The sequence below is a fragment of the Phalacrocorax aristotelis genome, chromosome W (assembly GCF_949628215.1).
Source record: "Phalacrocorax aristotelis chromosome W, bGulAri2.1, whole genome shotgun sequence".
Taxonomy (NCBI): domain Eukaryota; kingdom Metazoa; phylum Chordata; class Aves; order Suliformes; family Phalacrocoracidae; genus Phalacrocorax; species Phalacrocorax aristotelis.
In genome coordinates, this window is record NC_134310.1 from 29233440 (window position 1) to 29260978 (window position 27539).

The 27539-nt window shown below is 65.4% G+C and overlaps 4 protein-coding genes across 8 annotated transcripts; 2 read left to right on the top strand and 2 right to left on the bottom strand.

Annotated features, from left to right (window-relative positions):
• Nucleotides 1-572: 572 nt before the first annotated feature.
• Nucleotides 573-11193, top strand: ABHD8 (abhydrolase domain containing 8). The gene is made up of 5 exons (XM_075077075.1): nt 573-907; nt 6794-7556; nt 8202-8372; nt 8539-8755; nt 8879-11193. Exons 2-5 carry the CDS (start codon nt 6802-6804, stop codon nt 9026-9028), a joined length of 1293 nt encoding a protein of 430 aa, XP_074933176.1. The 5' UTR covers nt 573-907; nt 6794-6801; the 3' UTR covers nt 9029-11193.
• Nucleotides 11194-11326: 133 nt separating this feature from the next.
• Nucleotides 11327-16896, bottom strand: ANKLE1 (ankyrin repeat and LEM domain containing 1). The gene is made up of 8 exons (XM_075077074.1): nt 16818-16896; nt 16012-16117; nt 15738-15840; nt 13512-15638; nt 13251-13413; nt 12987-13146; nt 12160-12289; nt 11327-11657 (listed from the first exon to the last, which is right to left on the bottom strand). Exons 1-8 carry the CDS (start codon nt 16841-16843, stop codon nt 11485-11487), a joined length of 2988 nt encoding a protein of 995 aa, XP_074933175.1. The 5' UTR covers nt 16844-16896; the 3' UTR covers nt 11327-11484.
• Nucleotides 16897-18874: 1978 nt separating this feature from the next.
• On the bottom strand, nt 18875-22266 carry BABAM1 (BRISC and BRCA1 A complex member 1). 4 transcript variants are annotated; one of them, XM_075077090.1, is made up of 9 exons: nt 21709-22266; nt 20846-21155; nt 20703-20761; nt 20470-20590; nt 20313-20391; nt 19868-19892; nt 19492-19621; nt 19296-19382; nt 18875-19188 (listed from the first exon to the last, which is right to left on the bottom strand). In XM_075077090.1, exons 1-9 carry the CDS (start codon nt 22092-22094, stop codon nt 18988-18990), a joined length of 1398 nt encoding a protein of 465 aa, XP_074933191.1. In that variant the 5' UTR covers nt 22095-22266; the 3' UTR covers nt 18875-18987. The 4 variants fall into 4 exon arrangements, with proteins under 4 accessions (XP_074933191.1, XP_074933193.1, XP_074933194.1 ...); XM_075077092.1 differs by having other exon boundaries at nt 20846-21176; nt 21709-22256; XM_075077093.1 differs by having other exon boundaries at nt 20846-21176; nt 21689-21749.
• Nucleotides 22267-22652: 386 nt separating this feature from the next.
• Nucleotides 22653-27300, top strand: USHBP1 (USH1 protein network component harmonin binding protein 1). Of its 2 annotated transcripts, none has more exons than XM_075077096.1 (15): nt 22653-22793; nt 23107-23303; nt 23385-23485; nt 23624-23751; nt 23824-24045; nt 24150-24260; nt 24382-24518; nt 24610-24750; nt 24830-24912; nt 25267-25402; nt 25511-25754; nt 25945-26136; nt 26223-26314; nt 26409-26531; nt 27046-27300. In XM_075077096.1, the coding sequence occupies exons 1-15, from the start codon at nt 22785-22787 to the stop codon at nt 27215-27217; spliced, it is 2088 nt and encodes a 695-aa protein (XP_074933197.1). In that variant the 5' UTR covers nt 22653-22784; the 3' UTR covers nt 27218-27300. The 2 variants fall into 2 exon arrangements, with proteins under 2 accessions (XP_074933197.1, XP_074933196.1); XM_075077095.1 differs by having other exon boundaries at nt 22709-22793; nt 23032-23303.
• Nucleotides 27301-27539: the final 239 nt, after the last annotated feature.

The window sequence follows — 27539 nt, forward strand, 5'->3', positions numbered from 1 at the left end:
TGGTAACCTGGGGAACTCAGTCACCCTCTCTGTCCGCTCTGATCATCAAAGAGATCCTTCAGATTGCTTTGCTGGAGGCAAGCCCAGCTGTAATCGCCAAGAGCAGGCACAGCTCTGGGATTTTTCTGTACTGGTTTGTGGTGTTCCCACCAGAGGTCAGCCTGTCGGGGCGAGAGGATGTGACCACAGCCTTCCCAAACCCATGGCTGTGAAAATAAACCCAAGAGACATTTGTGATGTTATGTTTGTCCTCCTGTCCCAGCCCCTGAGGTCTGCGCATTCATGCTTTCGGTGCACGGTCACCCTTGCTGAGCTCCGACACGCTCATGGCACTAACACTCGTGGCCTCTGGGAAACTGCAAACACCAGAACGGCGAGAAAACAGTAATAGGTAAAAAAGGAACTCGGTAACCTGTCCCAGTGGAAGGGGCAAAAAAGCAGGACGAGTCCTCCCGCTCCCCCGGCTCCTGGCAGGCTCCCCATGGGTGGGCGGCAGGGCTGCGCTGGGTCTTGCTTTGACTGGCAAGTCTCCTTGTCTGTCACGCTGAGAGCCCTCCTCTTTAGGAGGGATTTAAGGGGCTTTCTATGGCTATAGACTACAAGGACAAATAGCACCCCCAAACCCCAGAGCTCAGTTATGAAGCTGCTCGTGGGGAGAAGATGGAAGGAGAGATTTCGATCTAAAGGAGATGAGCTGAGCTGAAGGCATTGCTCCATCCTTCCCAAACAGGCAGAAAAATGTAATCGGAGGAGCTGACAAGCTGAGCAGCCTGCCAGCGCTGGCACCCTGCGTCCTGCACAGGCTCCCACCGCCTCGGGCATCTCTTCCTTTCCCCCTTTGCCTCCTGCAAGATTTAAGCCTTTCATTTGCAATCTCGACTCCTGACAATCCTTGTCAATAAATGAGGTGAGCATCCCCTTCTGTCTCTCTCTCTTTGTGCGGAGGACTCGGAGCACAAGCTGTGATGTAGGGCATGCGCTGAAGCGGAGGGGAGGAAGGTGCTCTGCACGGGGAGCAAAATGGCCAAAAGATGTGTTTTTTCGAAGCTGACGATGGGAAGGGATTTGAGAGGCGTGAAATGGGATTGCGGGGAGAGAAGGGGGAGACCGGTAGCCTCGCAGCGACGCGGCATTGCTTATGCTTTAATAACCCTGTTATATCGAGCATGCTTTGAGCGCGGGGTTATAAAAAGCTGCCTAGTGATAAAACTTAAGGGACGGCTTCTGTTGTGATGCAATTGCAGTAAATGATTGCTGCCGCTGACCGAAGACCTGCTGTTGCTATGTGCGTGTCAAATCTGCTTGGATTTTCGGTTGGAGATTGAGGGGGCACCTGCACGCATCGCTGTCCAGCGGAGGGGGCAGGGTTTTCTTCTCCTGCCTCCTTGCAATGGTTTCTTCCAGCCTACTGCTGGAGGACGTTTGCTGCCGGAGGAATCCGACCGGCTTTTCTGCGGCTATGCGGTGGGACTGGGGGTGATCCCCCTGGAAATCCAGGAGGTTTGGGAAACGGAGGGGGTCGAGTGGGATTTTGGTGGCAGAGGTCAGGCACAGGTTACTCCGCTGTGCATTGCATAATCTTTTGTTTCTGAAGGTCTTCTTCCTTCCTGAAGATATACGTGTGGCAGGCAGCCAGCTGCGGCTCCAGGCTGCCGTATGTCTTACAGATGCTCTGCTTTCCCTGCCATGCCGTTTCTTGACTGAATGCGATTTGTCTGCGTCCTGCGGGGCCCTCGGCGAAGTCCTGCTGCCCGCAGATGGGATCCAGTCCTCCCGCCTTCCTGGGAGGCTGCATCCCTGCCTGTGCTGAGGATTTCAGGGCTGCCTCCTTGGTTTTCTATTTGTACGACTGATAAAGCCTTCCTGACTACTTACTCCTGACCGTCCTGATAAAGCTGCTATAATTGTATCAGGACGGGGAAGCCAGGCGTAACAATAAATCCAGGTGCTTTCCAGCAGCTGAAGTGGCTTTTTCACATTCCCCCGGAGGGAAGTTTACTTTTCAGGACCGAGCCTAAACAGCATAAACATTTTCTTGCGTGTATCTGAGATTGGTGCTCAGTAGTTGTTCTCTTTATGCGATCTCAATGCTGCAGTTTCTCCACTTTGCAGAGGGTGAATGACTGGGGGAGGCTGGGAAGAGCATAATAATATTTGCCCATTCCTCAGGAGTGTCGTGTGTCATCATTAATACTCGCGAGCCCCGGAGGGAAGGGATTAGAGCTGAACAAATTATTATGGCAGGCCAGATTCTGGCTGCAGCACATCTCGCTCCTCTCTGGCACCTCTCCTCCGAGGATTTGCAAGGAATTAGCAGCTATCAAGTCCCTGCTACTCCCTGCAAGGGTCCAGGGCTCTGTGCAGGGAGAGGGATGGAGGTGCTGAGCAGTGATGGGACTTGCTGGGTCGTGGAGAGGTTCGCAGCCATCAGCTCTGGCACTGACCCCTGCTCGCGCTGCCCCTGCAGTAAACGATGCTCTTGGCTCGTTTTTTGGGACCAAATGTTTACCAGGACTCCTCAGCAGGGCCGGGCTCACGACTGCCCTGGGCAGGGGAGAAACACACCGTCCTTTCTCCTGCCCATAGTTCAAGGTCTTCCCAGTGGGGATGGGACAGGAGGAGGATATTTTTGTCATTCCCAGCATCCTGGATGTTTGGGATGTCAGCTGTACCCAGCAACCCAGCAGGGATGGGACCACTGTGGGAGGCAGGACCAGGAGGCTATTTGGGTCAGGGGAGACCCTCTCCTCTGCAGGGGTGGCAAGGGAAAAGCCAGCTCGGCTGGCCCGTCCTGGCCTGGCCGTAAGCATGCCCACGCCGTGCTGCTGCAGCCCTGGGGTGAGTGCTGGGGTGAGCGCTGCCCTGATACACCACCCCACGGGCTGTGTGTCAGCCCCACGGGCTCGGTGTCAGCCCTGTGTGGCTGCCGGTCACGTCACCGCGTCAGGCCTTCCACCCTCCACCCTGCCACGTCGCATCTCATCCCATTTTTTCTCCAGCTGTGACACGGTGCCATCAAGTTGTATCAAATCTGAGGCGCTGCAGCCCAAAGTAGGTCACTAAGTTGTTTTTCCCCAGCAGGGTTATTCATTGCAGCAGCAGGGAGGGCAAAGCTGGAGAACTCCGCATGGGTGCTCCGGGAATAGGTCTGGACCTGGGCAATAAATCACCCTCCCGGGATTAATCCCCACCATCCCTCGAGCATCCCCTCTCTGCCAGGAGCAGTTTCCCGGGGACAGCTGTGATTTGGAGGGGGGGGAGGAGGGGGGTGGACCAGGATGTGAGGATCAGCTCGGGGTGATGCCATCCGCCTTCCCAAGCCTGCGCCGCATCCTCGGCTTTGCAGGACACGGGGGCCAAGAGCAGGTTCACGCCGCGCCTGACTCATTGTTGTGCCTGGCCTTATGTAACCGGTGCCGAAATCTCGCTCTCTGCCGGGGGCGGCGATGGAAGGTAGCCGGGATATGGGGGGGGGGGGGGAAACAGCTCATTGCCATGGTTACCAGCGTCTTTGCAAAGTTCTTCGCATCCATCTGGTTTCATTCTCAGCCTTTTCATCTCACGGGAGGGAACATCCCTTGATGTTTCTGGCTCCGTCAGCTGCGGCAGACGGCACGGTGGGTTAGAGGAGGCACGTGGGAGGTGGGAGACGGGTACGCTTTGCCTCCCAGCCCCTGAGACGAAGCCTGACATCGAGTGGAGTCGCTTAACCTCCTGTCCCTCCATTTCCCACCCAGCTGCTGAACGGCTCCACCGGGCTGTGGTCTCTGATGGGATTTGGGTGGTGTTTTCTCAGGCTGATACCCAGCAGGGACTGCCACGTCCTGGACCGCGAGCTCCAGGCTGGGCATATCCGAGCGGAGGCACCTCGGCTTGGGGAGCCAGGCCCTGCCCTGCTGAACAGCCCCTCTCTTGCAGCAGGATCCGGGCTCGTACCCAGAGCTGGTGATGCTGGAGGGCGGCTCCATGGCCCGAGCCTGGGCTCCTGGATCTGCCTGCAGAGCTTCTGACTGCCAGAGCCTTCCAGCAAATCAATTCTGGAAATGAACAGGATGGACTGATTGAATTAATCCTGAGAAGTTAATCAATGTCAAGGCGGTTTGGCCAGAAGACCTGTTTATAATCCATACAGAGATCATTAGTACCTTGTGAAATGGAGGTGTAGCGCAAAGCCAGGCTTTATGGAAATCAGAGGCAGAATCACGTCCAGGTCCCGCAGGCTGAGCCCGCGGGAACCGTACCCAGTGCAGGTGCGGGATGTGGCCCGCCAGCCATGGGCAGAGCTTGCGGAGAGCTTGCAGCCGTGCTCATGGGGACTTCAAGGCTCAGGATCTGCCTGGTTTCCCCTCTCCCCGTGGTCTTTCTGCCTGCCCCATCTCTCCTGCATTGCCAGCTCAGAGCTGCTCGAGGATCAAGAGCAGCCCAAGCCTGGCACCAAGCTGGTGCTCAAAAGCACGGCAAGACCAGTGGCACATCTGTCCCAGCGGAGAGGCAGCTGGGCATCTTCCAGCCAGGGCTCTGACCAGCCCGGTACCCAGCTTCTCAGGCTCATCACCCACCTGGAAGTGTGGCTCAGCAGAGCAGACCAGCCCCTTGCCATCGAGGTGTGGATTTAGCTTATCCTTCCCAGGGCTCTGAGACCTCCTGCTTTTGCTCATCACCTTGGATGGGTCCATCAGAGCCACGAAGGGAGCCTGGCGGGTGACACTCGGCCAGCCTGCGGGGAGGAGGGGGCTGCAGGAAAGCTCTCTGCATTGAAGGAGCTGAGCCGCATCCTGCATGGATGTGCTTGTGTCCAGAAGAGAGATCACCAACACGAGCCCTGAGCCTCATCCTGCGTGGATACACCCGTGACCAGAAGAGATATCACCAGCACAAGCCCAGGTACCAAACTGCAGGGAGCTGGGACTGCCATGCCCTGCGTTGGGGGGAGCCCCAGAGAGCTCCCCGGCCGGCGACAGGGAGAAGGAGCACCCAGGGCTGGCTTTGCTGCATTTCCAGTCCCTACAGTTCAGCACCCAGAGCCTTGCAGGGTGTTTGCGTGGGAGTCGGGCCACAGTCCCAGACAGAGCTAGGCAAGAATCAAACGCTGGCTGCTGTCCCGAGAGCTGGCAGCAATCCCCCCGGATAAGCCACTCCGGCTTTGCCAAGGGAACCATTACCCGGATCGCCTGCCTGGAGCACACAGACTGGTTTTTCCCGGGGAAACCCATGAGATGTTTGTTGGGCTGAGGCTGGAGCGCACAGGCTCCCCGCCGGCCAGCGGCTCTCAGCAAAGCCCATCCAGTCCCCAGGAGCTCCCGGGAGCCAGGCTGGGCACTCTGGGGCCCATGGGGTTCTCTGAGGAGGGCATGGTGTTGGCTTCCCCAAACGTAGTGAATGAGAAAAGCCGCAGAGAGGGAGGCCTGTGCTCCCAGCCTGTCTCCATCCCTTGCTTTGTTTCGCATGGTCTGCCAGCAAAGTGCTCGTGATCCTGCCAGATGCACATGAAGGGGTTGTTCAGGGAGCTAAGTGGGCTGTTCCTGACAGCATCACCAGGATTTAGATGTTTAATGCCCCTCTGGGAATGCGCTTTTCCTTCTCTCCTCGGCAGGGATTGTAGTCAGCACCTGCAGCCGCTGCTTGGGGGGCAGCCGGTGCCCCATTCTACAGGGACAGCCCCTCCGCGCAGCGCCCGCTCCGGCTTTCTTTGCCCATCGGCATCAATAATTCACCATGTTTAGCTTCATCAATAATAAATGCGCATCAGGCTGCCAGCCAGGGGAGGCAGGGACCTCCCCAGCCCCTTCCGCAGCCACCCTCGGCACCGCTGGGACAGTGCCGGGCTCTGGTCCCCGCACTGATGCCCCCGGCACCACTGGCCTTTCCTACCTCACATCTGCCTTTGCTCGGGTCTGGCTTCGCTCTCAGCCAGGCGCGGTGGTCCTGGCATCCACAGCCCCTCTCCCAAACCCTCCTGAACACATCTGGAAGAGGAAATGTCAAGGAATGAGCCTTGGGGACAGCAAGGACAGTGCCATGTCCCCCCCAGCCCACATGGTGCTGGGAGGGGATATGGGGAGGGGGTTTCCCACACCCCAGGCAGGCGCTGGGTCACCACCCCCCCCCAGTTCTTTTGCCATATTTTTTTCAGCCTTGGTTTGCGGCGTGAGTTTAATTAAATCCTTCATTGCCAGTCCCTGCAATTTCCATCTCTTGCTACTTGTATTGGTCGTTCAGACTAGACATACGTATATATATTTAATTGGTATAAATAATGCATTTTCATAGCTGAATCTTTCCTTAGCTCCGTATTTGATGCCAGAAATAACATTTTCATTTCAAACATGCTTTTCTTTGCATGTTCCCCTCCCTCGGCCAGAGCAGACCCCTTCTCGGAGGCCCGCGGCTGCGTGCCAGGGGCTGCGTGGGTTTGCAGCCGCTTGAGTTCATCGCTGCTGGGCTGGCGTACGTCGCACCGGCTCGGTGACAGGGACATGGCCCCGACGAAGCTGGATGGGGAGTGCTGGGTCCGTCATTGATCTGAATCAGAAACCCATTTGCAGGTGGCTGAGGAGGGCTGTGCATTTGGAGACCACCATGTTTTGCCCCTGCCGATGCATCCACACGTTCTACCCTCGCTTTGTGCTGCTGCGGCTTTGCCCGGGGCTGGCAGCAAAGCAGGGCAGGGGGGACAGGGGTGTCCTTGGTCCCCTGTGCCGCAGCCAGGGTCCTGAGCAGGTCCCCGCTGGGTGCTGGAGCTGGTGACTAACCGCCCCTTCTCCTGCCCCCCGCCCCCTTGCCTTCCTTGCAGGGAGCATAATGCTGAACAGCATCACCGATGGGCTCCTGTGCTGCCTGATGGGCAAGACAACAAACGCCGTGGGGCCGCTGGACAGCGTTGAGTCCAGCAACGGCTACAGCTTCATGGAGGTGAAGCCAGGGAGGATCCTGCGGATCAGGCACAGCACACCCAACCGCCCGACCTTGGAGGGGCCCGAGGAGACCCAGCCCGGGGGGCCGGAGCGGGGCACGGTGCACTGCAAGCGCAAGATCACCGTCTACCGCAACGGGCAGCTGGTGATCGAGAACCTGGGCGACGCCGTCCGCTCCGAGATCCTGCACTGCCAGAACAGCTCGGGGGAACCCAACAGCACCGTGGAGCTGGAGCTCTCCGACGTGGCCGGCCAAGCTCCTGCCCAGGGTCCTGCCAGCACGCCGGGATGCAGCACACGGGAAGCAGCCGCTGGCCCCGGCAAGCGACGGAAGCGTAAACCCAAGAAAGTCGTCAACATCGACTGCAAGAAGCAGATCACGAGCTGCAAAGGGACACACAGCGACGTGGTCCTCTTCTTCATCCACGGCGTGGGCGGCTCGCTGGACATCTGGAAGGAGCAGCTGGACTTCTTTACCAAGCTGGGCTACGAAGTGGTGGCTCCTGACCTGGCCGGCCACGGCTGCAGCTCGGCTCCCCAAATTGCCGCTGCATACACCTTCTACGCGCTGGCGGAGGACATGAGGGCCGTCTTCAAGCGCTATGCGAAGAAGAGGAATATCTTGATAGGACACTCGTATGGGTAAGGGACCGGGGGGACCCAGGAGGGAAGGGATAGATTCATCCCCGCCCCGTCCTCCTGTCCTTGGCAGCAAATGTCCAACAAATCTTGCACTTTGGGGTCTGAGAAGCAGAGGAGGGACGTGGGGTCTCCCGTTCTGGGTTTATCCCTCAGCTCTGATCTCCTGTGTCCTCTTGGTGCGTGTCCCTGGGTTCAGCTAATCCCAGAGCCTGTCCTCCAGCAGGGAAGCTGGCAGAGCACAGCCTATAAATAGAGTAAGCCCAAGAAAGTCAATTAGATAGAGACTAAGCAGTGCAGAGAGCAGGGCTGGGAGGAGAGGCAGCTGGAGACAGCTCCGAGCTGGGTAGGATTAGATCAGAAGGACAAGGCTGGTCCAGGCTGGCGGGCACCCAAGCCGGTCCCAGCACCCTGCTTTGGTGTGCGCAGGAGTGAAACCCTGAGCTCAGCCCCTCTGCCTGGGCTCTGCAGGGCACCGGCTGTGGGGTTTGACTGGGGTTACCCTGCCCCAGAAAGGGGGATCAGGGGTCAAATGAGGGGATGTAACCTGAACTCCAGCCATGGATCCTCAGGGTCTGCCTTGGGATGCAGCAACCTCTAGTGCCATGGGGTCAGAGCGCAGCCCCCCATGTCTGTCACTCCCCACAGGGTGTCCTTCTGCACCTTCCTCGCCCACGAGTACCCAGACCTGGTCCATAAGGTGATCATGATCAATGGAGGGGGTCCGACGGCGCTGGAGCCCAGCCTCTGCTCCATCTTCAACATGCCCACCTGCGTGTTGCACTGCCTGTCCCCGTGCCTGGCCTGGAGCTTCCTCAAGTGAGTGGCCGTCCCGGCACCGCGGCGCTGGGGAGGGTTGTCCCCAGCCAACCTGGCTGGCTTCCAGCCACCACGGGCAGGAACCCCGCGTCCTGCCAGCACTGTCCCCCCGATGCCAAGGCACCGCGCTGGGTAACCCTCTGCCCGTGCCGGCTCCGTCCCGCAGGGCTGGCTTTGCTCGCCAGGGTGCCAAAGAGAAGCAGCTGCTGAAGGAAGGCAACGCCTTCAACGTGTCCTCCTTCGTGCTGCGCGCCATGATGAGCGGGCAGTACTGGCCGGAGGGGGACGAGGTTTACCACGCGGAGCTGGCCGTACCCGTGCTCCTCGTCCACGGCATGCACGACAAGTTCGTCCCGGTGGAGGAGGACCAGCGAATGGCCGAGGTAGGGGACCGAGCGGGGCTGGGAGGGCGGGCGAGGGCTGGGGTCTGCCTGCCAGCACGCGGCGATGCGGGCAGGGGGCTCATCCCGGCGCTGCCGCTTGCCATGGCCACCATCTCCCTCCAGATCCTGCTGATAGCCTTCCTGAAGGTGATCGACGAGGGCAGCCACATGGTGATGATGGAGTGTCCCGAGACGGTGAACACGCTGCTCCACGAGTTCGTCCTGTGGGAGCCTGAGACGCCAGCTGGGGACGTGCAAGAGGAGAAGAAATAAGGCGGCGGGACGCGGTGACCGGGCTGCTCCGATGGGAGAGATGTTTCGGAGCGGAGAGGGGTTTGTGAGAGCGGAGGGGTGCAGCGGAGGCTGCCCTCACCGGGAGCTCAGCCGATTTTCTTTCCCGGCCGCATCGAAGGCTGGTGGTGGAGCGCGGAGGCTCCCCTGGGCAGGGGTCCGTGGGGCCGGTGGCAGGAACACGGCAGACCTGGTCCCCGTCCCCTCGGGGATGCCATGGCAGCTGCTGGAGCATCTTCATCCTGTTTCTTTGTAGTATTATTTTCCTCACGCAGCGACCCCCCAGGGACAGAGAGGAGGCAGCTGGGGGGAGACTGGTCCCACCTACAGCAAAATGGGAAGAACTTGGAGGCATTCCTTCAGGGAGAGTGTGTTGGCTCCAGCACCTTCCTGGCCAGGGCCAGAGAAGCTGAGCTGGGATTGCTGTAAGAAGCCAAAGGCTCCTTGGCCTCAGGCAGCGGGATTTTACTCTCTGAGCCCCGCAGCACATCACTCGAGCCATCTGTGGGGCTGGGAGAACGGGACCACCATTATTGCCAGCAGCCGTGCACGTGGCGTCCAACAGCTCCTGCCTGGCGCTGGTGAGGGTCTGCCTGCACAGCTCGTCTCTGCCTGGCCAGATGATGAGGATGAGGAGGTGACCTGCTCCCATAAGCACTGTCAGAAGGACTGTCAGCTCCCCCGCCGTGGTGGGACTGGCATGGCTGTGGTGGGGAGGGCAACACCAAATCCGAGCTTTCCTGTGGTCCCTGGTGCCACCGTCTGTGCAGTCACGTCCCCAACCACCATCGCTTTAGGTACTGCAGCACTGGCTTCTGCAGAGCCCTCTGCTTCCCTCCCGCTGCCGCATCCTTGAGATGCTTGGAGCCATCACCACCACGCAGTGACTCCTGCGGCGCCCGATCCGCTTGCCCTTCCCGGTTTCCAGCTCCTCCAAGACTCCGGGACCCACCACCCCCTCCTGGACTATGTCCCTGCCGGGATCATACCCATCCCTCACGCAGCGGGGGACCAGCGATACACCATCACGTTGCCACCGTGTCCAGCCTTGCCAACAGCTCCTGTATGGATTTGCGGGGTCTCAGAGCAACGTGGGAGCAACAAAGCAAACCACGATGGTCTGCTCGTTACCTGCTGACACCATTCTGTACATAACCCACTGGTCCCATCATCTCCTCCCCTCTGTGCTTCGCATCCCACTGCCAGGAGCCGGGCAGGACCGAGAAGGTACATAAGAAGTGTCGAACAGGGACCTGGGCACCTTCGTGGGGTCTGGGGGCTCCCAGCCGTGCCGGGATGGGTGGGAGCCTGAGCGAGCCGGGAGGATGCTGTGGCTCAGGGGGTGGCCCCAGCCTCCCCGCTACCACAGAGAGTGGAGCCGCTCCCTGCTTTTGTTTCCCTCTTATTTCCCCCCATCTAAACCAAAGAAACAACCAGTCCCACGGAAACCTCACCCTTGGCCCACATCCCACCCAGCCCCACCTTGCCCTGAACGGCGCCGAGGCACCCCAGCTTGGCTCGAGGGGCTCCTGGCTGCGCAGGGCGGCTCCGACCAGAGCTGGCACCCACCCGCAACACGCCTTCCCCAAGGCTGAGCCCACCTTACTCCCCAAATTGAGAGAGGTAGAAGAGGAAGGGTCCTTTGGAGCCTGCCCCAGTGTGACAGGGACCCCGTGATGAGTGTCCCCAGGCAGCCCCGCTCCGTCCCAGCACGGGGACAGAGCTGCCCCTCTGCCAGCGCCTGCCCCTGCCCGCTGCTGCCGCAACCTGTCTCATAATGAGAATTTTAATGACCCTGGGTTCAAATAGTTTCCACAAGCCTTCCCCTGCAACACCCCTCCCCACCCCATCCTGGCCAGGGGAGGCCCCACAGCATGGCCGGGGTCTGCAACGAGGGTACCCAGAAATATAACCGTACCCCAAAACGCGGCTCTGCCCCCGCCGCGACCCCCCAAGCCAGCTCCAGGCGCCCATCGGTGCCCGGCTGCGGGCCACGGCTCTTCGACCTCTGTTTGCCACGGAGTCTGTGTCGCTTGTACCCACATCGTTTGTGCTGAGGCCAAGGCAAACCACGCACCGTAACCCCGCCGCTGAGCCACGCGCCGTGTTAGTGCCATTTCATACAGTAAAGCCGTGTTATATTCTCAGCCGCGTCCGACTCAATGATGGGGAGACGTGCCAGGCATGGGGGGCTGTCCTAGAGCAGAGCAGAGCGGGGGAGCGAAGCCAGAAATCACACGCAGCTTTTTTTTTTTTTTTTTTTTAGTTTTTGCTAAGAAACCCAAGACCTGCAGTGATTTATTTATCACCTTTCAGGGAAATACAAAAATAGAAAAATTCTCGCCAGTGTTCACGACGTAAAACCCGCACCCAGAGCACAGCCACCTCCTCGGACAGGGCAGAGGGGAGGTGCAGGCAGGGGGTGCCCCCCGGGGTGCTCAGCGCCCGCCCTGGATGTCAGCCGGCCGGAGCTGCCGCTCGCCCTCGGCCAGGAAGATGCGCATGGCCCTGTGCAGCATGTGAACGCCCAGGCGCCGGCGCCGCTCCGCCGGCCAGCTCGCCACCACGCCGTAGCAGTTCCCCTTCCTCTGGTTGGTGAGGGTCCGCAGCCCTGCGCGGATGGGGTCAGCACCCACGGCCCCAGACCCCTGCTCACCACCAGCACCCACAGCCCCGTGGGGATGGGGTCAGCACCCACAGCCCCATGGGTGTGGGGTCAGCACCCACAGCCCCAGACCCCTGCTCACCATCAGCACCCACAGCCCCACAGGGATGGGGTCAGCACCCACAGCCCCAGACCCCTGCTCCCCATCAGCACCCACAGCCCCATGGGGATGAGGTCAGCCCCATATCCACCACCAGCACCCACTCCCAGGCAGCTTTTCCCACAGGAGGTGGGGGTTTGGGGGATTGCACCCAGACCCCGCACTGGCCACCAGGGACCCCAAAGTCTCTATGTGCCCCAGGATGGGCTGCATCCCCTCTGTGTTCCCCCAGCTCCTGCCCGGGGTGGGAGAGAGGGGTGCAGGGAGTTGGAGGGGTGGCAGAACCGATGTCGGGAGCCGTGGCAGGGGGCCAGGGCAGCACCATCTCCCCCCTCCGGCCCCGCTCACCCAGAGCCTCCACGAGGCAGCCCTCCCGCGTGTAAGCCTCCGCCGGGACGGTGCTCTGGAAGCAGTGCACGGAGACAACACCCTGCCCGCTTGCCCAGATCTCCAGGATGCGCTGCACCTTGGGGCACCCCTGCGGGACAGCGCACACCATCGTCACGGTCTCGTGCCCCCTGGTGCAGCCCCTCGCACCCATCGCCACGGCCTCAAGCCCCCCAGCGCAGCCCCTCGCACCCATCGTCACGGTCTTGTGCCCCCTGGTGCAGCCCCTCGCACCCGTCGCCACAGCCTCGAGCCCCCTGGCACAGCCCCTCATGCCCATCGCCATGGCCTCCAGCCCCCCCGTGCAGCCCCTCGTGCCCATCGCCACGGCCTCGTGCCCCCTGGCACAGCCCCTCGTGCCCATCGCCATGGCCTCCAGCCCACTGGTGCAGCCCCTCATGCCCATCGTCATGGCTTTGTGCCCCCCAGCGCAGCCCCTCGCACCCATCGTCACGGTCTTGTGCCCCCTGGTGCAGCCCCTCGCACCCGTCGCCACAGCCTCGAGCCCCCTGGCACAGCCCCTCGTGCCCATCGCCATGGCCTCCAGCCCACCGGTGCAGCCCCTTGTGCCCATCACCACAGCCTCGAGCCTCCCGGCACAGCCCCTCGTGCCCATCACTGCAGCCTCAAGCCCCCCGGTGCAGCCCCTCATGCCCATCGCCATGGCCTCGAGCCCCCCAGTGCAGCCCCTCATGCCCATCGCCATGGCCTCCAGCGCGCTGGTGCAGCCCCTGGCACCCATCACCATAGCCCCCAGCCCCCTGGTGCAGCCCCCCAGCCCATCCCACCTTCTGCGTCCCGGCGCGGTGCTGGCTCAGCGCCTCAGCGAGGTGGCAGTATGGCCGGGCACGCGTCCCCTTGCCCACGTAGAAGATGGCTTTGATGAAGGTCCTGAAGCACTCGACTGGGCTCAAGTGGTGGGAACGGAGCGGCAGGTTCTGGGTGGTCCTGAGGGTGCGAACCCCCAGCTTTGGGACTTGGTGCTCCCCAGGGGTCCCTGCTCAGACCCCACCCCGGCACAGGGGATGCGCCGGGCAGTGCAGTGGCCCTACCTGGGGTCAAGCAGGAGGTAGTTGAAGCTGGACTTGACCAGCCCTTCCCGCCAGTGCCGGCTCTGGTCGGGGCGGTCGAACTGCCGGGCCAGTGCCAGCTCGTCCTGGGTGCAGTCAGGGACACGGCCGGTCCGCAGCACGGCCACCAGCTCGGGGCTGTGCCCTGGGGCGGCCGTGCCGGCAGTGGGGAGCACCGTCAGTCCCACGCCGGCACCGCGGGGGCCTGGCCATCCAGGGGAGGGAGCAGTCCCTAGGACTCACCTGCCAGCCTCCCCTGGGGTCCCCTCACCAGCTCCTCCAGCCGCCGCAGGTACAGCCGCCTGGTGAGCTCCGTGACGGGCCCCGGGTCATCCCCCAGCGCCCGCAGCCGCCGGCGCAGACCTTCATCCGAGAGGGGCCGCGGCAGTGCTGTGCACGCTCGCCCGTCCTGGACCACGGTGTCCTCGGGGCTGGAGGTGGCCTCTGTGCCGGGACTGTGCTGCTCGGTGGGCGCCTGTCCCTGCTCCTCATCCTCAAGATGCTCCTCGGAGCAGCGGGCGCTGCAGCCGGCGGGCAAGAGTGGCACGGCCGGGCTCCCCGGCTCCACCGCAGTGCTGGCGGGCAGCTGCGGGGCCAGGAGGTGGCTGACGCTCCCATGGGGCCACGGGGGCTGGTGTGTCCCCAAGGGCAAAGACGAGGGGTCCTGCCACCCAGAGCGATCCTCCAGCACTCTAGGGCTCGGGCTGCTGGTTGCACAGTGCGAGCCCCAAGCCTCTGATGTGGAGTCCTGGAGGTGTCTGTGATCCCCAGGGACCAGCAGGGCCGTGGGGCTGGAGCCAGGGGAGCCCCGAGCCTCTGATGAGGAGTCCTGGGGGTGCCCGTGATCCCCAGGGACCAGCAGAACCGTGGGGCTGGAGCCAGGGGAGCCCCGAGCAGCTGATGGGGAGTCCTGGAAGTGTCTGTGATCCCCAGGGACCAGCAGGACCGTGGGGCTGGAGCCAGGGGACCTGCTGGTCCCCAGGAGGGAGCTGGGCTGGCTGGGGGCTCTGGGGATGATCTCGGTGTCATCCAAAGAGCCTGTCCCCTCCCCACCCCTGCTGGACACATCGTCACCCTGTGGGGTGACGCAGTGACCCAAAGTGGTGGCAGGGTCCCTGGGGACACCCCGGGGTGCTCTGAGCCTAGGGGGCCTCCGAGGTACCTCCAGCGTCTTATCGAAGAGGGAGGAGGAAGAGGAGGCATTGAGCCGTGCCGCGGAGGCCTGGAGGCGGCTCTTGGTCCTGGGGGTGACATGGCGGTCCCAGGGGGGCTCCAGCCCCTGGGAAGCTGCATCCCCAGCGGCAAGGCTGGCCAGGCTGCAGGGTGGGGAGTCCCGGAGGCTGCACCCCTGGAGCCGTGCAAGCAGCTCCCCCACACTGCCCACCTCCGAGTCATCATCACAGTAAGGGGCTGCCCTCGAGCCCCCCTGAAAATCCTCACCCTGCATGCATTCTGCATTTGGGGAGCTAGCGAGGGGCAGCTCCCAGGCAGCAGCTCCAGCTGGGGAGTGGGCTTTGCCCGGCTCCAGCCCCCCAGCTGACCTGGGCTGGGGAGAGCGGCAGTGCAGAGCCCCCAGGCACCCCCTGGTCTCGCTGGGCTCCAGGGTCTCCACAGCAGTGATGAAGCACTCACTGGCACCGCTGCTGTCCCCAAGGCTGCTGCGGTCTGAGCTCCCAGCCCTCGCCTCGAGCACCATCGTCCCCAGGTCCAGGGCAGCCGAGGATGGGATGCCCAGCCCTGCCCAGCCCACCGCCGGTCCCCAGGGGACACCAGGACGGTGTTGAGCCACAGCACCCGGGATGTCACCATCCCCGGGGCTCTGCCATGCCACAGAGCAGCTGCTCAGGCCACCGCGGAGCTGGGGAGCCCTGGGGGATGCCCCGTGTCCCCCTGGGACCCTGCTGCAGCACTGGGGCCCGGGGGAGCTCAGGGACCCGCCAGGACCAAGCCCCCACTGGGGAGAGGGGCCAGGGCTGTCTGCAGCACTGGGCTGCAGCAGAGCCCAGCAGGGAACCCCCATCCTTGCCCCCACGGCCTGGCTCTGGTGTCCCTCCCTGAGCTCATCCCCAGCCGAGAGCAGCGTGCTGGAGGCGAGGGGCTGCAGGGGGAGAGCTGGGCCCCCAGGGTCCGCGTGGGCCCATGGGGCGAGGGAGGGGATGCCGAGGGATGGGGGCTCTGGGGGACCCTCTGGCCAGAATGGGGGCTCACCCAAATCACAGCCGCCCCCCAGCTCCAGCTCCTCCAGCAGGGACCTGCGGGTGCTGCTCAGGGGCCCAGCCTCCGAGCTGCCCTCGGGGAGCCCACAGAAGAGGCTGCCTTCGGTGCCATCCTCTGTCAGGAAAGAGAGGGACCACCTGGGCCCCCCTGGGTCTGGGGGCAGAGATGGGAGTCAGCATCCAGCCCAAAGTAGGGGGCTGCATCAGACCCCCAACACCCACCCCAGCCGAGGGGGCACCCTGGGGACCTCACCCTCCACAGGGGGCCAGCCCCGGGCGTACTGCGAGTTCTGCAGGGTCTGCACACACATGCTGTTGCCCTGCACCAGCGCCAGGTCTGCAGCTCGTTTCCCATCCTGTGGGGAGGGGATGCTGCTGCCACCGCTGCCGGGGCCACCATGGGGTGACACAGCCCTGCCAGGACCAGGCAGGCACCCGCTGCTCACCCACCTCACTGATGGCGAGGGTCCCAGCACGGGCAGTGCCTCCAAGGTGCTGTCCCCATCCCCAGAGCTGTCCCAGCTAACCTGCTCTTGGAGCTCCGGGTCCCCCCTTTTCTTCAGCAGGAGCTTGAGGCACCTGCGGCACCCCCGGGACGCGGTGACGTGCAGCGGCGTCAGCTTCTCGGCACACCTGGAGCGGGGAGCGGGAGCAGGGCTTCACCCCCGAGTCCACTGCGCACCCCCAGCTCGGCCAGTCAAGGTCACGGTCAGCAGATCAGGATCACGGTCATCCCCCAGGGGTCACGCAAGTGCCACCGGGTTACGTGACATTAGGGTCCCCGCCGTGGTGCAGCAGCAGCCCCAGGCTACGCCCACCGCCCACCCACTCTCTGCCTGCAGGCAGGTGGATGGGGGTGACCCCCTCCGGGAGGAGCAGGTAGGGGTCAGCCCGCAGCCCCCCCAGGAGCCCCAGCATCACCCAGGCATGGCCCCCCCCAGGTTAGAGCCACAAACTGGGGCACCCTAAGCGGGACCCCAGAAGCGTGAGGACACCCCCGTGCCACGTCCCCCCCGCCCCCGTGCAGTGCACTCAACACCCCCCTGCCCAAAGCAGCGAATGCACCCCTCCCAGTGCCTGCATCGGCCCCCCCATACTCCCTGTGCAGTGCCAGGAGCTCCCCCTCCCCAGAGCAATCCCCCCCCCCACGGGGGCCGTGCATACAGGGGTACCCCTAAGCAACCCCCCGCGTTGCAGCACATGCAACGCGCCCCCCCCCCGCCCAGTGCAACGCCGGTATTGCAGAGCCCCCGCCCGTGGGAAGCCCCCCGCCCCCGTGTGTCCATCCGTCTGCCCGTGCCCGTCCCCCTCCCCCGGTGCAATGTCCCCTTACGGCTCACACCGCCCCGCGCCGCTCATGCCACCTCGCGCATGCGCACTGCGCCCCGCCCGTTCGAAACCCCCCGCGCACAGCCGCCCCACGCTCATTGGCTAAAGAGGCGTCCAATAGGAGCCGGGCGGGCCAGGCACGCCCACCCCGCTGGATGACGTATCAGATGAAGGGGCAGGGCCACATTGCCCAGTGCCCCGCCCCCTCGAGCCTCCCCGTGCCCCGCACCGGCATTGCCCGGCGCCTCCCCGTGCCCCGCACCAGGGCTCCCAGTGCCCCGCACCGGCATTGCCCGGCGCCTCCCCGTGCCCCGCACCAGGGCTCCCAGTGCCCCGCACCGGCATTGCCCGGCGCCTCCCCGTACCCCGCACCAGGGCTCCCAGTGCCCCGCACCGGCATTGCCCGGCGCCTCCCCGTGCCCCGCACCAGGGCTCCCAGTGCCCCGCACCGGCATTGCCCGGCGCCTCCCCGTGCCCCGCACCAGGGCTCCCAGTGCCCCGCACCGGCATTGCCCGGCGCCTCCCCGTGCCCCGCACCAGGGCTCCCCGTGCCCCGCACCGGCATTGCCCGGCGCCTCCCCGTGCCCCGCACCAGGGCTCCCAGTGCCCCGCACCGGCATTGCCCGGCGCCTCCCCGTGCCCCGCACCAGGGCTCCCAGTGCCCCGCACCGGCATTGCCCGGCGCCTCCCCGTGCCCCGCACCAGGGCTCCCAGTGCCCCGCACCGGCATTGCTCGGCCCTTCCCCGTGCCCTGCACCAGGGCTCCCAGTGCCCTGCACCGGCATTGCCCGGCGCCTCCCCGTGCCCCGCACCAGGGCTCCCAGTGCCCCGCACCGGCATTGCTCGGCCCTTCCCCGTGCCCTGCACCAGGGCTCCCAGTGCCCTGCACCGGCATTGCCCGGCGCCTCCCCGTGCCCCGCACCAGGGCTCCCAGTGCCCCGCACCGGCATTGCCCGGCGCCTCCCCGTGCCCCGCACCAGGGCTCCCAGTGCCCCGCACCGGCATTGCTCGGCCCTTCCCCGTGCCCTGCACCAGGGCTCCCAGTGCCCTGCACCGGCATTGCCCGGCGCCTCCCCGTGCCCCGCACCAGGGCTCCCAGTGCCCCGCACCGGCATTGCTCGGCCCTTCCCCGTGCCCTGCACCAGGGCTCCCAGTGCCCTGCACCGGCATTGCCCGGCGCCTCCCCGTGCCCCGCACCGGCATTGCCCGGCGCCTCCCCGTGCCCCGCACCAGGGCTCCCAGTGCCCCGCATCGGCATTGCCCGGCGCCTCCCCGTGCCCCGCACCAGGGCTCCCAGTGCCCCGCACCGGCATTGCCCGGCGCCTCCCCGTACCCCGCACCAGGGCTCCCAGTGCCCCGCACCGGCATTGCCCGGCGCCTCCCCGTGCCCCGCACCAGGGCTCCCAGTGCCCCGCACCGGCATTGCCCGGCGCCTCCCCGTGCCCCGCACCAGGGCTCCCAGTGCCCTGCACCGGCATTGCCCGGCGCCTCCCCGTGCCCCGCACCAGGGCTCCCAGTGCCCCGCACCGGCATTGCCCGGCGCCTCCCCGTGCCCCGCACCAGGGCTCCCAGTGCCCCACACCGGCATTGCCCGGCGCCTCCCCGTGCCCCGCACCAGGGCTCCCAGTGCCCCGCACCGGCATTGCCTGGCGCCTCCCCGTGCCCCGCACCAGGGCTCCCAGTGCCCCGCACCGGCATTGCCCGGCGCCTCCCCGCGCCCTGCACCAGGGCTCCCAGTGCCCCGCACCGGCATTGCCCGGCGCCACCCAGTGCCCTGCACCGGCATTGCCCAGCGCTCCCAATAACGTACACCAGCGCCACCCAGTGCCTCCCAGTGCCCTGCACCAGCACCCCCTATCACTCTGCCCCCCACTCGTGATGGCGAGAGCCCCAGGGCCGCCCCTTGGGGTGCCCAGGCCAGCACCGCCAGGCACAGGACCCCCACCCCATGGCCGGCAGGGGGTGGGGGGGATCACAGGGCCGGGTGGGGGCGACACCACCCCACATTCCCCGGGTTCCCCATCTCGGCGCAGGACCCACAGCACCAGCACAACACCCACGCAGGAAAACGCCTCTTCTCTTTCCCCCATCCCAGGTAACATGGCACGGCCACCCGCAGCAGCCCTTCGCCGGCCGCCACCCCCCGCCGCCGGCAGCTCTCCGCCGTCCACGGCTCAGACGGTGGCCTCGATCTCGGGGGGCTCGTCCTCCTCCAGCAGGCTGTACGCCGCGTGGGTCTGGAAGGGCCGCTGCAGCGGGTGCGCCAGCAGCTTGGCCATGCAGTTGTGCAGCTCCACGGCCGGCCCCGTCAGCGACACTTCGTACTTGTAGTTGGTGCCTTTGGTGTCCAGGCTGCTGAAGAAGGCGTACATCTCCTGGAAGGAGGACGGACGGACACATGGTGACGGGCAGCGCGGGCAGGGAGTGATGCAGCCCCCAGTCGTGTTGGGGAGGGGACAACACATGCCCCGTCCCAGTTTACCTTCCAACTTGTCTCGTCGTCCTTCTCCTCCACCCCGTTGTGGATGTAAACCACGTCGAAGAAGAAGTAGGGACACTGCAGCATCTTCTGCAGGATGAGAAGCCGGGAGCGGTGCTAGGGGGTTCTTCAACATGCCAGGATGGACCTGGAGCCATTGAGCTCACCCATGGAGGGGGTCAGGAGGGGGGGAACCTACCTTCATGTGCTCTGACATGGAGAACTGGGGCTGGCAGCCCGGGCGGCCGAACACCAGGATGGTCCGGACCACGTAGGGCGGCGGGATGGTCTGCACATTCTCTGTCACCGGCAGCTCGATTTTCTGCTGGCTGCACCAGGAGGACGGAGGCGGCTCAGGGACCCCCACGCCGCAGGCAGGGCTGCCTGCAGCTCAGGGACCATCCCCGCCTCATTAAACCTTAATGACAGTCTGCCAGCTCAGGGCTGGGACCGGGAGGGCATCACCCACCCCAGGAGCTGTTTGGGTTAAAGCTCACAGTGTTTTTACAGCAAAACAAGAAAATTCATAGCCAGGTGGGAGCCCCGGCCTCCCCGTCCCCCCCAGCTGTACTCACATCAGGTTGAAGAGTCCTTCCAGATCTGCAGCCCCAGGTAAGGACTGATCCTGGCACACAGACCCCTGCCCGCCCCTGGGGACACCCCACCCCCAGACCTGGGGGCCAGGCTGGCACCGGGGAGCTCCCACAGAGGGAGGCAATCACACCGGGCACTGGGATGGACCAAGATGGGGAGAAAACACCAATAAATGGGTGTTTGGTGGGTCTGGAGGGTCCAGCATTAAATCCTGCCTTGGGGGATTCAGGGGCCCGGTTCGACCCTCCAGCCTCAAATGCCGATGCTGCTCTGTGCCGTGGATCTGCTGCCATCTGCAGGCAACGGGCCCAGAGGGTCCCCGCTTATGCTCAAGGGACCCTGTTTGCACCCAAGAGACCCCCTTTTGTACCCAAGGGACCTGTGGGGTCCCGGCCCCCCATCCCTGCCCCACAGGCGGTGGGATACTGAATGACTTGCAGACGACGGTCTCCAGGTCATAGAGGCAGCTGCAGACCTCACGGGGGTCCGAGGTGAACCCTGAGAGCTGAGAGGAGTCAGGGTGAGGGGGGCACGGACCTGTGCCCACCCCTGTCCCCGTCCCTGTCCCCACAGCCCCACTCACCCACGTGGCATCATTGTTCACCACCACCAGCGCAAACTCGTGGCACTTGTCGATCTTGTGCTTCGTCCTCACGAACATCTCGATCATCTTCTGGGAGATGTTCAGCGCGTTGGTCTTGGAGCTGCCGCGGGAGCCGGGACTCAGCGGGGACCAGCGTCACCCCCGGGACAGCAGGGCTGGGGTCCCTGGGGGTCCCGGGGCCCACCCAGCGAGGAGCAGCCCCCAACACTCACCCATTGAAGGACTCCAGTTTGGGCAGAGCCATCTCCTCCGCCAGGTCCAGGCAGATGATCTGCAGGAGAGCGCCACGGCTGAGCCTCCCGCAGCCCCTCACCTTGGTGTCGGGGCGGTGCCACCCTCCCCATTAGACACTCACCACCTTCTCGGGGCAGTTCACCCGCGGCGTCTTCACCTGGACCTCGGTGGCGGGCACGGGGCCGGGCCAGGCAGTGCCATCAGGCGCAGCTGTGCCCTGCGGGCTGTCGTCGGCGCTGGCCGCCTCGCCTTCCCCCTCGCTGCGGTTGCCCACGCTGGCCTGGGCGCTCAGCGCCCGGTCCTCAGCCCCCTCGGGGTTGGAGCGGGTCCTGGGCCGCGGCTCCATCGCCTTCTCCTCCTCCTCCTCGGCAGCGCTGCCCGACTCCGACGTGTCCATCACGCAGCCACGCTCCATGGTGGCTCTGGCGATGCTGGGGACCGATGCCGGGTGGCTGCGGGGTGTCAGTGCTGCTGCAGCCCTGCGCTCCCCGGACCCCTCTGCTCCGTGCACCCCTTGCTTATGTGCCCCCTGCCCCACCCCCACCCCCCACTCTGTGCTCACATACGCCCTGCCCCACACCCCCCCCGCTCCGTGCACCCCTTGTTCATGCACCCGTTGGATCCCCCATGCTCAGTGCACTCCCTGGACCTCCCAATCCTGTGCAACCCCTGCTCACATACCCCTGGACCCCCCCCAACTCTGTGCACTCCCTGGAGCCCCCTCATTCTGTGCACCCCTTGCTCACATACCCCCAGGACCCCCCTGCTCTGTGTACCCCCTGCTCATGTACCCCCTGGACCCCCCCATTCTGCGCACTCCGTGGATCCCCCCACTCTGTGCACCCCCTGCTGACGTATCCCCCGGATCCCCCCCCATTCTGTGCACCCCTTAGCTCCGTGCACCCCCTGCGCACGTACCCCCACCCCGTGCACCCCCTGCTCACGCACCCCCTGCCCCACGCACCCCCCACGGCGCGCGCTCACCCGCTCCCGACCGCACGAGCCCCGCCCGGCACCTCCCGGAAGCGGCGCCGCGCGGGGGCTGCTGGGATTTGTAGTTCCCCGGGGTCCCGCCGGGCACGTGGGGGTAGGCGGGCACCCCCCGGCACCCGGAGTGCCGGTGCACGGCACCCCAGACACCCGTGCACCGCTGCCTGCACCCCAAACATCCATACGCAGCCCTCTGCACCCTTGCGGCTCCCCCTGCACCCCACACATCCCTGCACGCCCTCCTGCGCCCGTGAACCACCCCCTGCACCCCGAGCACCCATACACACCCTCCTGCACACATGCGCCGCACCCTGCACCCCAAAAATCCATGCACACCTTACTGCACCCATGCACCATCCCTCTGCACCCCAAATTCTCATGCTCTGTCCCAGCACTCTGGACGCCCGCGCAGCACCCTCCAGCACCCACACACTGCACCCCCCTGCACCCTAAATACCCATAGAGCACCCCTTTGCACCCCAAACACTACCCTCCAGCAGCGAAGCACCCATGCACTGCCCACAGCACCCCATGCACTGCCCGCAACACCCCAGGGCTGGCTCCCCCTCCTGGCCTGAACACCCCAGCACCCCATGCAATGCCTCACGGCACCCCAATGCTCAAGCACACCCCTGCACCCCCCCGTGCTCTGGGTGCCCCCCAAAAAAACTCCAGGGGATGCTCAGGGGTGCAAAGCTGGGTGCATCCTCCCAGCTGGGTGCGAGGGAGCCTGGGCACATGGGGAGGATCCAGCGTGGGGCCGAGGTGCCGTGGGGCAGAGCAGGGAGGGACAGTGTTGGGGGGCAGAGCCCCCTGAGACGGCTGCGCCGCCTGCCCGGGCATGGGGCAGCGCAACGGTTAAGCGCAGAAGGCTGCACCGGGGCTGCCGAGGAAGAGGAAATCTCAGCAGGAACAAGGACAGGGAAAGGGCTGGGGCAGGGGCCAGCAGCGCAGCCCGCAGCCAGCCGGGACGCGCCGCGACGTGCCGGGAGCCCCGGGCACGGAAGCAGGACAAGCCCCGGCAACGAGTGCTGGCTGGCGCGGGGCACCGTGGGCAGGAGGAGGCCGGGATGGAGAAGGTAAGTGGGGTGTACCATGGGATGGGCGCTGCCGGTGGCTGGTCCCACATGGCCAAGGGCCTCCTCATGCCCCCACGGGCATCGCTCAGCCACGGGCATTGCCGGTGCCAGGCTCCGGTACGCAACGGCGCTGGCAGCACCAGGTCCTGCCCAGCCCTGGCTCTGGAGAACGGGGCAAGGGCTGCGGCCACTCGGCTGGTGGCCAAAACTCATCCATCCCCATCCCTGCAAATCCCAGTGGGTGTCAGCCCCTCCGTCCCCTGGTGCTGGCCGGGATTGGGGTGGGCTGGGCAGACACCCCTGGTCCCCACAGCTCCCGCAACTCCCACCGGGCGAGGAGGAGGAGGAGGAGGAGGAGGAGAAGGATGAGGACAACGATGATGATGACGACGAGGACATGGTGGGGGACACCGAGGGTATCCTGCACTATGAGGAGCACATCGCCGGGCTGCTGGCAACGGTGGCGCGGCTGCACCGGAGAGCTGAGCAGCTGCAGCACCACAAGGGCAGGTACCGGCACGCGGTGGCTGCGGGGCACCAGGGGCTGCCAGCACCTGGCCCCCTCCATCTCTGGCCTTCACTGCCCCACAGGGAGGATGAGGGGGGCTGGGAGGGCACCGCCAGCCTCCCCACTGCCAGCCCACGGCCCCGGCACCTTGATGGCGCACTCAACGCTGGCACCAGTCTGGAAGGTGGGTGCACCATGCGCCGTGCCGTGCCGTGCCGTGCCATGCTGTGCCATGCCATGCCGTGCCGTGCCGTGCCATGCCATGCCGGCAGCTCGTTGCCTGCTGCAGGGACCTAAACCCGGCCGTGTTCCCTCTCCCCAGCCCACAGCCCCGACCTCTTTGCGGACCTGCAGCATGCTGTGAGCTCGCTGGAGCGCACCGTCTTCTCCCGGCACCGGTGGGTACCGGCGCAGCCTCTGCCTGGCGAGGAGTGGGCGCGAGCAGCTAAGGTGAGCCACACCAGCGTCATCAGCCCATACACCAAGGGGATGGGCACCGGCTGACCATCCCCATACCCCCAGAGCCTGGAGGAGCTGGACCGGACACCGAGCTGGGCTGGGAGGGCGATGCATTGGGGCCTGGAGGAGAAAGCGGGCGAGGGGCTGCTGGCAGAGGAGGCTGCGGTGGTGGCAGCGAGGAACGCGGCACTGCGGGCAGCCCTGGGGCGCCGGGACGAGGAGCTGAGCCGGGCCACTGCCTCGATTCGGGCGCTGCGGGGGGAGCGCGACCGGCTGCAGCAGAAGGTGGGTGCTGGGGGCACGGCAAGGCTGGGGCACTGTCCTGGTACAGCCCCCCCCCGGGGTGCCACCAGAGCAGCCCCCCAGGCTCAGCCCAGTGCTTGGTGCAGGTTTGGGACCTGCGGGATGCTCTGTCCAGACTGGAGGGGTCAGGGTGCTCCGGCAGCGACACCCCCAGGCTCAGCAGCCCCCTGGGGCAAGGGGAGCCCCGGCTGCCCCAGGTGAGTGTGGGGCTGGGGTGGGCTGCAGCTGCAGCATGCTGGGGGGCTCAACGGGTGGGATCCTATCCCAGCACCGGGTTCTGCCCGCCCCGGTGCCGGGCTCTGCCTGTCCCCTCTGCAGGACCTGCCCCAGTGTGGTGATGGTGCTCAGCCCCATGGCACTCAGCCCCACGGCATGCAGCCCCATGCCCCCCTCTCCCCCCAACCCTCGGAGGGTGCCAGCCGGGAGCAGGAGCAGCGGGTGCAACAGCTGCAGGGGTAAGTCATCCCCCCCACAGCCCCAGGGGAAACTGAGGCACGGCGCCGGGCCCCAGCTGCGCAGTTAACCGTGGGTGCCGGCGGTGCCCAGGTGCCTGGAGAGGCTGCAGGAGGTGAACCGGCAGCTGGCGGCCGCGCTGCAGGAGTGCAAGAGCGATGCGGAGCGGCTCAGCATGGTGCTGGGCCAGCACGAGTCCCGCAGCACCGCCCTGCGCCTGGCCCTGCGCTGCAGGTGGGGAGCGGGACGTGGGGGGCGACGCAGGGCGGGGGGACACGGCTGGCTGTGCCACACTGAGCCCCTCTCCCTGCAGCGAACGCTGCGGGTGGGCCTACGCTGCCCTCCTCGACCTGATGCGGGCAAAGCTGGGCAGGGAGGAGGATGGTGCCCGTGGTGGTGAGTGCCAGCCCGGGGGGCTGCGGGGTGTGTGGGGATGTCAGGGACTTGTCAGAGAGGATGCTGGGGGGATGCGTGAGGGATGCAGGGGGATATCAGGGGGATGCGGGGAGGATGTAGGAGCGATGCAGCAGGATGCACAAGGGATACTGGGGGGGGATCAGGAGGATGCTGGGAGGATGCAGGCAGATATCAAGGGGATGTAGGGAAGGTGCTGGGAGGATGCTGGGCAGATGTTTATGGATATCAGGGGGGTGCAGGAAGGATGCTGGGGAGCCCCAGTCCCCAGCACAGCCCCTGTGGGCACATACTGGACAAGGACACCTGCCTACATGCTGCCTGCCCCATGCCTAGGAGCTGCAGGGGAGCAGAGCCCAGGGCATGGATGGGCGTCCAGCCCCACACCGGCGGAGGGGCCGCAGCTCCCAGGCCGAGCAGAGCCAGGTGGCCAGGAGAAGACTGAGGCCAGCGGCTCCCCCAAGCAGCAGAGGTACTGGGGGAGGAGAGGTGGGGGGTGCGATGCTGGGCCAGGGCTGAGCTGTTCCCGGGTTGGCACCGTGCTCCCATGCCCACCCCAGCCGCATCCCTGTCCCCGCAGCATCCCGGCACCCCACGGGATGGAGGAGGGGGCCCTGCGTGAGCACATTCGCCAGCTGCGCGTGGAGCAGGCAGCCGTGGAGGCGTCCCTGCACGACATCCCGGCACCCACCCGTGCCAGCACCCACTGCAGCGAGGACACCCGAGCCCGGGCTGAGCGAGCACTGCAGGACGCCAGGGCTCTGCTGCCCGGCTGGAGGCGGCCGGAGAAAGCGGAGCTGCTGCAGGACTTGGCGATGCTCAAGGTAAGATGTGGGGGGGATGAGATGGGGGAGCTGCACGCCTGCTCCCCAGCTCACCGTGGGGTCCAGGATTTGAGCAGAGCAGCTGGGAGAAGGGCAGGGGGTGATGCACAGCCAGAGGGAGCGGAGCCGGCGGGGTTTGGGGCCATGCCTCAGTTTCCCCCACCTGGCTGTGACGCCACTGCCCTGCCAGGAGGCCATGGCTGACCTGAAGACTCAGCTGCAGCTGGCGGAGAGGGAGAAGAGGGGCCTGGAGGTGCTGGTGGCTGGGCAGGGGCCGCGGGAGGCTGCACTGCGCCTGGTGGTCCAGCACCTGGAGTGGGAGCGGGATGGGGCGCCCGGCCGCCCTCCCAGCCCCCTCAGCAGCTCCAGCAGCAGCGAGGAGGTAAGAATCGCTCCGACCTTCCCATGGGGATCCTCCTGGGGCTGGGGGTCACCCCCAGGGATGGGACCCACACCCAGCCTCTGCAGGATGCCCAAACCAACCGGGTGGGAGCGGCAGCTCCCCAGCACCCTCCGGACCTGGAAAGGATGGGGGAAGAGCTGCTCCGTGCCCTGGCCCGGTAAGAGACCTCACCGGTGTGCCATGGCCCTGCCATGGGAGCCGTGGCAGCGCTGGGCAGCCAGCCGGGCTGGCTGCCATGCGGGTGTCCCCAGGGTGGAGGAGCTGCGCGCCCGGGCGCAGGCTCTGGTGCTGTCCCTGGAGCAGAGCAGTGCCACCAGCCGTGTGCAGCAAGCACAGTGCATCGCCGTCACCGCAGACTTCTTCCATGCTCACAGGTGGGCAGGAGGCCCCCAATTCCCCTCTGGGCAGGCGGTGGGTGTAACGTGTCCCCCACCACCACCCCAAAAACACAGCCCTGCATGTCCTGAATGCACATCCCCCCTGCATGCCCTAGAAACCACGGTTCCTCCTTGCACATCCCCTGGTTTGTTGTCCCTACCTCCATACCCCAAAACCACAGTCCCTTCTTCCTGTACACTCGAAAAGCAGGTCCCTTCTGGCACATCCCAAAAACAGTCCCATATTGCACATCCCCAATGTGTGGACTCTCTCTGTGCACCCCAAAACCATGGTCCCTTCCTGCATACCCCAAAAGCGTGGTCCCTACTTGCACACCCCAAAAGCGTGGCCCCATCTTGCACGCCCCTGATGCGCAGTCCCCTCCTGCACACCCCAAGAGCGTGGTCCCTTCTTGCAAACCCCAAAACCGTGGTCCCTCCTGCCCACGCGGACCCCTCGCTCCCCTCGGCGCCGTGCCCCGGGCCGGGGTGCTGAGCGTGGCGCCCGCAGCGCGCTGGCCCTGGCGTACCGCGGCGCCCGGCGGAAGCAGGCAGCCCAGCTGCGGCGGCTGGAGGTGCAGGCAGGTGCCCTGCGCAGGCAGCACGCCCGGCGGGCGCAGGCGCTGGCCCACAGGCTGCAGGCCCTGGAGCAGGGGACGGCCGGCAGCGAGACCTGCATCTAAGGACCCCTCATCACCCCCGAGATACCCCCACGCCGGGAAGCGCCTGCTGTATCCCCAGGGAGAATAAACCACTGATGCTCGTGGCTTGGCCAGCCCCACTGCGGTACGAGTTTGGGGGGCTTTGGGCTGGGTTGGGGGGGCTCAGGCAGCCGGATCCCCAGCTCAGCTCATCTCAGCGAGGCCAGGAACAAAGGCCGTCCCCTCCCTGCTGCCCCTGCTATCTCCCGGCGCAGATGAAGCCATTTCGTTATCCCTGACGTGGGATCAAAGGTGACGGCGGTGGCCGTGGCGGCCGGGGCCCCATGCATATTCAGGAGGGAAG